Here is an 11,092-nt window from a genome sequence, read left to right as displayed (position 1 = left end):
GGAGCAGGAAGGCTGACGTTTCGGGCCTAGATCCTTCTTCAGAAAACAGAAAAATGTGTTAGGTTTTCTGAAGAAGGGTCTAGGCCTGAAACATCCGCCTTCCTGCTCCTCTGATGCTGCTTGGCCTACTGCGTTCATCCAGCTCTACACCTTGTTATCTCTTTACTAGAAATATGGCTGGTTTCCCATAGCAATGCTTAAGGACAAAATTAGAACTGAAACTTTTGTCTTTCCTTTTATAACTGTCTCTATTTGTAAACATTTTCTACTTCTCATTCCTCCATTTTTGGGTTTGATTCTTACTTCATTGCATCTTGCTCATACCTTTCTCTCACTTCCTGCTCTATCTCTACCTTTCTTGCTCTTGTTTTAGCTTTCCACAAATATCTCCTTTCCTCACGCTCTTTCTGGCACCACTCAATGCCTTTTTATGTAAATCCCCTGGTTCTTTGTTTCATCTTTTGAATTTTTCTGCTCTGTTCTTTCTCTTTAAATCTTTCACAATTGTTCCATCTCCCTCTTTTTCTTTCCTATGGAATCCTTACAGGCTGACCTCACTACTCTTGTTTTGGTCATCTGATTAATCTTTAGAGAAATTTAATCTCCTTGGAAATATCTTACACAGATTAAATACTTGTAATTCTGACCATTGTTCTCCAATAAAATCATAGTCTGATGGTGAAGGGCTTTCAAGTGTGGATGGTGTATTTGAAAGTAGCTGGGTGAGAAGTTAGTCTCAATTATAAAGAATACCTGATTGAATTATTTCAAAGAAGCAGTAGGATAGCATTTAGGATTATTTGACGGAACTGATGATTTACTGGTGAATCGCTCCTGTTAGCAGTATCAATGGGTACAAACTAATAGCACAGTGAGAAGTGATTCTAGATGCAGCAACATTATTTTGAGTATCTTGAAAAATCTCTGAAAATAAGCTGCGATTTGTATAAGTGCCAAGTGAGGTGGTGTAAAGAGTGTGCATGCGCAAGGAGAAAGCCAACATCATTGGTATATGCTGGTACTGCAGGAAGAGGAGCTCTTCCTGGGGATTGGTTAGTGAGGTGGGAGGAGCAGGTAGGTGGGAGAGAAGATGGGCAAGTTGTGTCAGGTCAAGGGGGCGGGGATGAGAGGGAGGGTTAGTCATGGGATGAGGCCGGGGATGGGAATTTTGAAACTGGTAAAGCCTACAATGTGGACTTTACCAGTTTCAAAATCACCCCACCCCCGGCCTCATCCCATGACCAAACTTCCCTCACATCCCGCCTCCTTGACCTGACGCAACCTGTCCATCTTCTCTCCCACCTCACTCCACTGACCAATCCCCACCACTGCCTACCTGCACTCACCTAACACCATCCCACCTACCTTCCCCAGCCCCATCCCTCCTCTCTCTATTTATTTCAGAGCTCCCTTCCCCCTCCCCCATTTTTGAAGAAGGGTCCTGACCCGAAGCATCAACTTTCCTGCTCCTCTGGTGCTGCCTGGCATGCTGCGTTCCTCCAGCTCCACACTGTGTTATCCCAATCTGTCCTAGTCCCATTTGCCAGCACTTGGCCCATATCCCTCTAAACCTTTCTGATTCATATTCCCATCCAGATGTATTTTAAATGTTGTAATTTTACTCACCTCCACCACTTCCACTGGCAGCTCATTTCATACATACACCACCCTCTACACAAAAACATTACCCCTCAGGTCCTTTTTATATCTTAACCCTCTTACCTTAAACCTATGGCCTCTAGCTTTGGACTCCCCCACCATAGGAAAAAGCCCTTGGCTGTTCATCCTATCCATGTACCTCATGATTTTATAAACCTCAATAAGATCCTCCTTCAGCCTCCGAAGCTCCAGGGAAATGAAAGCCCCAGGTTATTCGGCCTCTCCGGCCTCTCCCTATAACCGCACAGTTTGGTGAAAATGTTGGAAGTTGGCAATATTAAAAAAACTTCAAAATCCTCCTATTCCTAATTTTCTGCAATTCTGGGATTGTTAGTGCAAATAAATCTGCAATCAATTTATGTGATAAATCTACAACATGTGATAGCAGGCTTTTTTCTGTAATGTAATGCTTCCAAAGAAATAGGTGCAGCCACAGGCAATATAACTTAACGCTTATGGAAAGTGTTGCTGAAGTTGTTGAGGTTGCACTATGGATTTCACCTAAGCCTCCCAGTAAAGGGCTTGATCTTCTTGAGTATGAAGGATTACTCACCATTAAATTATCATATCTGCATCTTTGTATTGCATCAATATCCAATTCCAATATTCTGACATGGATGATATAGGACGCAGGAACAGTAATTGTCCAGTGGTAGTTGGCATTATGTGGGTAATGCAGTGGCCACAGTGGAGATGCAATTTGTCCTTGGAATCCGACAATCTCATTGCCATACACTGAAAGAAACACATTTTAGCTAAAGTCCTTTATGTTAACACCTACGTAATTTGCAATAATAAAAAATGGCTTTCTTTCATCAAGAACATAAGCAATAGGAGCAGCAGTAGGCCATCTGGCCTGTTGAGCCTGCTCCACCATTCAATAAGCTCACGGCTGATCATGGACTCAGCCTACCTGCCCGCTCACCATAAACTGTAATTCGTTTATTGTTCAAAAACCTATCCAGTTTTGCCTTAAAAACATGCAACAATTGGGGAGGCAATGGCCTAGTGGTATTATCACTGGACTGTTAATCCAGAGACCCAGATAATGTCCTGTGGACCTGGGTTCGAATCCTGCCATGGCAGATGGTGGAATTTGAATTCAATAGATATCTGGAATTAAGTCCTAATGATGATCATGAATCCATTGTCAATTGTTGGAAAAACCCATCTGGTTCACTAATGCCCTTTAGGGAAGGAAACTGCCATCCTTACCTGGTCTGTCCTACATGTGATTCCAGGCCCACAGCAATGTGGTTGACTCTTAACTGCCCTCTGGGCAATTAGGGATGGGCAATAAATGCTGCCTAGCCAGTGATGCCCTCATCCCGGGAATGAATAAAGAAAAAGAAATTCAACAGAGTAGCCCAGCTACTTCACTGGATACTGTTTCACTCTTTGCAATCTAAACATAACATTCAACTTAAAATCAATAATCCAATGTTCATGTTACCAGGTTATAATTTATCTTTGACTCAAGGTACAATTTAGCTGCTGATGATCTCAGACCTTTAAAGTTATACAGATATCTTGAACTGAACTACTAAATACTAAAAAGTCCAAACAAAATAAAGGTACTATTTCATACATTGAAATAATAGATACAAGATGGAATGACGATTATAGAATGAAGTTAACAAACAAACAAACAAACAATCTAATACTTTCTAAAACAATCTATATCACTTTCGCTCTTAAACAATTGATGGGATAAAAAGAACTCCTGTTTAGATAACCTATTCAAATCTTTTAAATCTCACATGGTTAATCTCTTATAAAAATAAACAATTCATCAAAGACAGCTAATCCTTTAATAGAATCTTTCAACGATCAATCTATGTACTCAGATCAGCCTACTGGCGTAATTAAAGCTTTTGAAACTTAACCAAACATTCATAACGACATCATAACAGCACTTGAGGAAATGTCAGAAAAGGCTCTATTGAACATGATTTATCATTTCCTTCCATGTTCATTTTTAACCTGCACCTGGTGGTCTGTAGTCAAAGCAATCTAGCAGAGGGGTATTTTTACACTCAATAACAGCAGCAGCCTTTTTTTAAAATTAAAAAGTGGGTTGGATGTTAAAACCTCACTGATGACGAATTTGCAGAACTTATCCATCCTTCAAGGCCATTTATATCCAGTCAATCAATTCATGATTTGCACATTGCATTGCAAGTTAAAGCTTTTGCAAAAGCCAAAATGAGATTGGATTGGACTTTTGATCAGTTTTCCTCCTGTGGTAATCACACCACATGTTATCATTTAACAGGAAAGACAGGATCTGTTCTACTGCAGTAGGAGTCCTACAGGAATAAGACCTCCGCAACTGGACCCTGTCTGCCATTTTTAAAGGTCCACTGAGTCTTAGCAACTCTGTAAAAAATCCAAGCCTTATTCTCAAACAAAACAATTCTTATTCTTTCATCAAAATTATAACATACTAAGGCTGCACAAGAGTAGGACCACACATTGTGGGGTCAGGGAAGAAGTTCCAGGATTTTGACCCAGTGACAATAAAGGAATAGTGATACCATTCCAAGGAAGTGGAGTGACTTGGAGGGGAATTTGTAAGTGGTGGTGTTGCTGTGCATTTGCTGCCCTTGTCATTCTACATGAAAATCCAACTAGCTGCCCTCATGAGTTATTTTTAGGTTCCTTGCAAGGAGCACTAGCAAAGATCTTTCTTTGCACTTAAACTCTTTATAGTGATGTTTTTATTTGAACTTTCCTTCTTTTTATTTATGCAATGATCTTCTGAAGTGTGTCATCCAAACTGGTTTATGCATAAATTCTAAGGCTGAAAATTTCAACAGGAAGATTAAGCATTGTTTAAATTGGTTGCTATATTTAATAACATAAAACAATGACAACTATACCAGCAGCCCTGGCATTAAGAATACAATTCTACATTCAGACTTTAATTTTCTCTGGAAACCCTAATGTATTTGTTTATTAACAAAACATCATTTAGAAAACATCTGCTGAAAAAGAGGAAGCAGGATTGTTTTTCAATAAAAAAAACTATTGGAAAATAATTGATCTGGCTGCTATATGTAGCAATATTGGGAATACATTCTTCATATGTGAAAAACAAAACAATATTAAAAGAGAGATTCATGTTCCACGTTTCCAATTCTACATCCTGGAAACAGCTGCCAGACAGGCCCTAGGACTGGGCTGATCCTCCACACAAGGACACACAGAACCCATGATCAGTGACATGGAACATTCCTATGCAGACCATCAATTGCCACCGTCAACAAGAATGGGAGATAAATCAAGGAAATAAGTTTATACAGATAGTCTCTTTCAGAGCTGGCAACAGCATAATGGATCAAAAGTATTCCCATGTTGTAAAATACTGTTTCTTTTCAACATAACCATTTTATTAGAAATGATCATTGAAGGTAATTGGATTTACAACTTTGTTACTCATAACAAGCATTGTGATCCATCCTTCATATTTATAAAATATTTCAACTTTAGTTATGAGAACGGTTTTGACAAGCATCATGTTCTGAGTCCAATACTTACAATGAGAAAAGATGGCTCTGAATCTACCACCAGGAGACGTTGGATCAGACACAAACTTCACCCACAAGATGTGCCTCTCATTTGATGTATAATTTGCAGGTAAAGAACTTCCACAGTAACGTCCAATTAATTGTCCAGTGGAATTCCCTTCTCGAATTTCAAGGTAAGCTGAGGTACAGTTTATATTTAGTTCAATATCGAAAGATCTGTTAAACGTGGACAAAATGAATAATATATTTTATCTGACGAGTTATCCTGCAATGCTGCAGAGATCCAAGCTAAACATGACTACATTCATAACATTTTACAATAAATAAGGTAGATTAATCAAAGGAAAAATTTCCTTTAGGTATTAGTCTAAAATAAATATGTATACACCTATAGCACATGGACTGCAGCAGTCCAAGAAGGCAGCTCACGACCACCTTCTTAAGGGCAACGAAGGAGGGGCAATAAATGCTGCCCCAGCCAGCGATGTACCCATCCCACAAGAGAATAAAACAAAATGTAAATGGTAATTACATGAAGGATAGTTGGACACGGTTACCAGGTGAAGTGATGATGTACCAGACACACTCATAGTTGGGTGGAGATTCATCAGGAAAGTTGGGACTATTGAATGCTCCAGTTTCCATGTGATACATTCCGCCACACGCTGTGAAAGAATGAACAGTTAACAATTCTGGGAAGTGTTGTTCAATGTCAATGCTGTTAATAATAATCAATTTTGAAAAGTTTACTTGCTGGTTTTAATCCAAGCTTTCCAATGCATAATTTATGTACAACTTCACTGATTGCCTAATTATACCAAGCTTGCTGCATTTTTAAACAAAATCAATGGCTTGCATAACCTTTACACTTTGACTAAGCCCAGCACTTCATTTTATGATTTTAATTTGGTACCTGATTTTTTGTCTCCTCTTCCTTCCCATTAATATCATTATAAATTAATAATTACATAATAATAAGCTTTTTCTGACTAGATGGCAAGGAGACATCCTTCATGATTTCAGTAATTTTAATTAAAAAGTAGGTAAATGTAAAAAAGTAGTGTAATGCAAGAAAGAAGTTCTAATCGATTATTTGATGATTTCAAAACTTCTGTCAAGTAAAAAATAAATCTGATTTTCTATCCTTATGGTCTTGCTAAAGTAATTAAAGATGTTTTCATGGACTGGAATTATGCCTTTTGGGACAGATTTCTGCCAAAGAGGGATTTCCACACACCTCTGAATCCATGCCAACCCTCAGTTACTATTTCCTGGTTCAGAGTTACTTATGATGTACATCTGGTTCCCGGCAGTATTCCTATTGTCCAGAGAAAGCCGATGACAAATAATGCTGCCAAAATAATGCTAAAGGATGTGACTGCAGCACCAAACCAGTTGTAAAGATCTTAAAGGATTCTGAAGCTTAGCATTTGTGCACCACTGAAGGCCTAGGACAGGTGTGGAAGACAAAAATTGACGGAGCAAAAGCATTCAAGACTCTCTCCCTGCCAAGGTTGCTACTGCACATTTTGCACAGCAAGAAAACACCGTTAACATTGCATATTTTAGGGGTTGCAGAAGAGAAGAAAAATTCTCTGGACATCTTAACACACTCTTCACATAGTCACTTAAAGCGGCAAGTGAGGAGGAGATGCCACAGGTAGTCTTAGTGCTGGGGAGTATGCATAAACCAGGTTAGTTCAGTGATGTGAGAGATAATAGGAACTGCACATGTTGGAGAATCTGAGATAACAAGGTGTAGAGCTGGATGAATACAGCAGGCCAAGCAGCATCAGAGGAACAGGAAGGCTGACGTTAAGAAGGGTCTAGGTCCGAAACGTCAGCTTTCCTGCTCCTCTGATGCTGCTTGGCCTGCTGTGTTCATCCAGCTCTACCCCTTGTTATCTCTAGTTCAGTGATGTGACTATTGACTGCATGGCCCAAATATTGTCTCATTCTTTGTTGTGAATTTGGGTGGGATCACACAGAGGAGTCTAACCACACGAATATTCTACGCAGTCACACCCAGAAATAGTTGGTCTGCTTAAGGCATTTATCACACCCTGCAAATGGATTCAAATTTGATGCTCCATACCCCAAGAGTAAATGGAAATCAGTTCTGACTTAGTCCTGTTAATAAAAAATGAATTCCAGTGGTTTTTATAAAGTAGCAACACAGCTGCAAAAGAAGTATGAATACAGTGCAGGAGGAGAATGTTGGCATAAAAACGCAAAGGCCGCAGAGGCACAGTAATCAGGTCAGTTGCTATCTTAAGGAATCAGTTCAGAAAAGTCAGCTTCTTGGGAACTTTGGAATGTCAGAATACAATGGGGGTGTATAACTGAAGTCCATATACTTCTGCATATATCTGCAGGCTCAGAAACATTGCTTGACTTTTCATCAACTGTCATTTAATATAGTACGTCAGCTTTCAAGATATTTTCAGCCCAGAGCTGGATTTAATCAAAGTCTGTAGTTCTCACAGGTCTCCCATCCCAAGTCAGCTGAAATACTGTGGATAAGTCTAAGTGCACTCCAGTGCCTTGCAAGAATTAAATGGCTGAATGGCTGTGAACTGGGATTCCCTCCCTCAGTAACAGGAAGTCCCATCTCATAGAACAACTATCTAATCGGAAAGGAGCAGTTCTTCAGTTGTGGCAGCACCACCTGGAGCAATGGCTGCTCCTGGTACTCGCTTGAGGCTGAAAGGAAGGGGAGCTGCCCTGGAGCAAAGATTGGAGCAAGTCTGAGCTCTCACCAGGACCAAGCGAGCAGATCCCAGTGAGGAGGATGAGGATGAGGATGATGGAGGTCTAAGGTAGAATGGCATGGGGTGGGAAAGCTGGGATTTACACTCTCTGATGGGGCTAGGGGTCCTGTTAATGAAGAACTTCCAGGCCACCAGCCCACACAGAGAAAACTGCCAGACTGAGCTGTTGTGCTATTCTGCTTGAGCTATTTTTTGGTACTTTTTGTTTATCTGTTTATTTGTTATACTTCTCTCTCACTATGTGTTGAATTTCAGTGCTGTTTGTTACTGATCCTTTCAATAAGTAACCCCGCATCTAAGGAAACAGTTCAGTTTTGTGGTTGGCTAGTGAACCAGCCGAAAGCTAAGGTGATAAGCTGAGATCCTCAACCTGAACTCTGTATTGTTTTTAATATGCAACTTTGACTCAAAATTGGAGAAGGGTTTTGCATGATCTTACTTGTCCCTCAGTATTTAAAGTTTTGTTGATATCACTTTACCTGATGTGGATGCGGCATAAACTGTTCGGAAACCTTTGAATGTGTTGACATTGTTGGAGCTGAAGTTGATAAACAAGGCATCACTGAATGATGTGATAGGATGAGGCATTATATTTCCACAGTAACGACCTACAAATCATGGAAGCATATTAAAATACACAGTAGATCACTGAAACACTATTGATTTGAAAACATTAAATTGCACATTAAACATTCCACAGCAGTTCCCTGCTTTCAAAGCATTCCCATCTCCCTCTTTTGAATGTGATAACTTTAAATGACTGCCTCCAGACATTTCTTCAGTTTTCAGAGTACTTCCAAAATCCTCTAACAGCTGTAAAGCCTGTTCTGATGATTCTTGCCTTCTGGCTAAACCACAATGAATGTCCTGGGATCCTTAAATAGTTGTGGGTGCCTCTTTTTGACTTGAGGCTATTCCTCCTGCATCTGCTGTGGTGGCACAAAAAGCTAAGCAGCCACTTTTCTCTGCTGCCAACACAAAACTGCTGCACGTGAGAGACAGGGAAGCCTGTAGCCTGATCTACAAAAAAATCACCTTCTCCATGACAACGTGAAACAATTTAGCCTTGCGTCCAACCAGAAATGCTGATTCAATATTCCTGATTCTGACTCTTTTTCATCGTACAAGTAAATGGTTGGTTTATAGTCCCACTATTTAAAGCTAAAATCATGTCACTGCATTAAATTTCTATTATGCTTTCAGAGCAAGATACTTACTGTGACATTTGCAGAACCCAGTTGAGCATCAGTGAGCATATTTTTGTAAATACCTCTTGATAGTGCTGTGAATGATCTCTTCCACCACTTTGCAGATTGACCGTAGGCTAATTCAGTGGCAATTGGGTGGATATTTTACAGACAGGAATACCTGAATGATTTTCCACATTTCTGAGTAGATTCCAGTGTTGTAACTCTGTTAGAACAGCTTGGTTGGGGGCATGACTACTTCTGGAGCACAAGTCTCAGTACTCATTGAACACTAACAGTTCAAGTTAAGGATTATGGATTAATAAGGATAATTAGGATGAAATCCTGCTATAGTGAAAGGAGTGGCCAAGAATCCAAGGTCATATATTATGCAGATGGATGATGGAACTATTGTCAAGAACCTGAGCCATCTTCAGTTGATTTCATGTTCAACAAAAAAATCAGATTTTAGTGGATAAAAGTGAGTTCACACTAACATCAGATAAATCTATGAGTGACGTTCTTATTGTTGAAATTTTACTCCCTATTTGGGTTTCCATGCAGTTTTTCTTGTTGTGTGATTATGAGCAGCTGATATACTAACTCCTGAATAGGCAGGATGGTGAAATAACCAATTTAATACAGAGATAAGAAGCTGAAATTCCACAAACGTTCAATTGACCTCCTCCTGGGGTTACAAAGTCTGACAGAACATAGAACATAGAACATTACAGCGCAGTACAGGCCCTTCGGCCCTCAATGTTGCGCCGACCTGTGAAGCCAATCTGAAGCCCATCTAACCTGAACTATTCCATTATCATCCATAAGTTTATCCAATGACCATTTAAATGCCCTTAAAGTGGGCGAGTCTACTATTTTTGCAGGCAGGGCATTCCACGCCCTTACTACTCTCTGAGTAAAGAACCTACCTCTGACATCTGTCCTATATCTGTCACCCCTGGAATTTCAGCCCAAAAGAGAGTCAGCAGCAGCAAACACCTGCAGCAGCAAAATAATCCTATTGAATCCTGAGACCTCAGATAGTCTTACCGGAAATCCAGTAAAGATATTTTTTACTTTGTTAACTCAGAAGTGGGAATGTGATCAGAATGAATTTCCACTATAAAAGAACGAGTTAGACAAGTCCTGTGATTAGACTGCAATGCTATTTGTTCATTCTAATAGCGAATGAATGAGTATATTGCAGAAAAAACCTCAAATATATCTTGGATAGTAGGAACTGCAGATGCTGGAGAATCGCCGACGCAACCCCGCCCACCGCTGGCGCTGACGCAACTCTGCCCACAGCCGACGCCGACGTCGCTCCACCCACCGCCTCCACAGCCAGCAGCTCCAGCAGCAACACCCAGCCCTGCTGAGTCTTCATCATCCCCCCAGACCTCCCCCTTACTGAGGACGAACAGTCAGTCCTCAGTAAAGGGCTCACCTTTGTCCCCCTCCACCCACAGATCAACGAATACCGGTCACGCTTGGACATCGAACAGTTTTTCCGCCGCCTCTGCCTCCACGCTTACTTCTCTAACCGTGAACCTAACCCTCCCTCTACTGACCCCTTCTCCTGCCTCCAACACACCCCCTCCTCCTGGACACCACCCCAAGGCCTCCTACCCTCCCTCGACCTCTTCATCTCCAACTGCCGTCGAGACATCAATTGCCTCAACCTCTCCACCCCTCTCACCCATTCCAACCTCTCCCGCGCAGAACGTGCAGCCCTCCGCTCCAATCCCAACCTCACCAGAAAACCCGCGGACAAGGGAGGCATAGTTGTAGTATGGCGCATTGACCTCTACATCGCCGAGGCCAGACGCCAACTCTCCGACACCTCCTCCTACCGCCCCCTTGATCATGACCCCACCCCCGACCATCAAACCATCATCTCCCAAACCATCCACAACCTCATCACCTCAGGTGACCTCCCACCCAC

The 11,092-nt window shown here is 41.1% G+C and overlaps 1 protein-coding gene across 1 annotated transcript in view; it reads right to left on the bottom strand.

The window, feature by feature from the left end:
• cubn (cubilin (intrinsic factor-cobalamin receptor)) overlaps positions 1-11,092 on the bottom strand; it is a 266,050-nt gene that overhangs the window by 110,992 nt on the left and 143,966 nt on the right. The window contains exons 26-29 of the mRNA XM_048606979.1: positions 8,440-8,568; positions 5,722-5,854; positions 5,200-5,405; positions 2,213-2,394 (exon numbers count right to left, since the gene is read on the bottom strand). Of these exons, the coding sequence (XP_048462936.1) occupies positions 2,213-2,394; positions 5,200-5,405; positions 5,722-5,854; positions 8,440-8,568 (650 nt within the window). The remainder of the gene's footprint in view (positions 1-2,212; positions 2,395-5,199; positions 5,406-5,721; positions 5,855-8,439; positions 8,569-11,092) is intronic.

This window comes from Rhincodon typus, chromosome 2 (assembly GCF_021869965.1).
Source record: "Rhincodon typus isolate 14 chromosome 2, sRhiTyp1.1, whole genome shotgun sequence".
Classification (NCBI taxonomy): Eukaryota; Metazoa; Chordata; class Chondrichthyes; order Orectolobiformes; family Rhincodontidae; genus Rhincodon; species Rhincodon typus.
The sequence above is the reverse complement of the archived record's forward strand: the minus strand, read 5'-3'. Positions and strand labels throughout refer to the sequence as shown.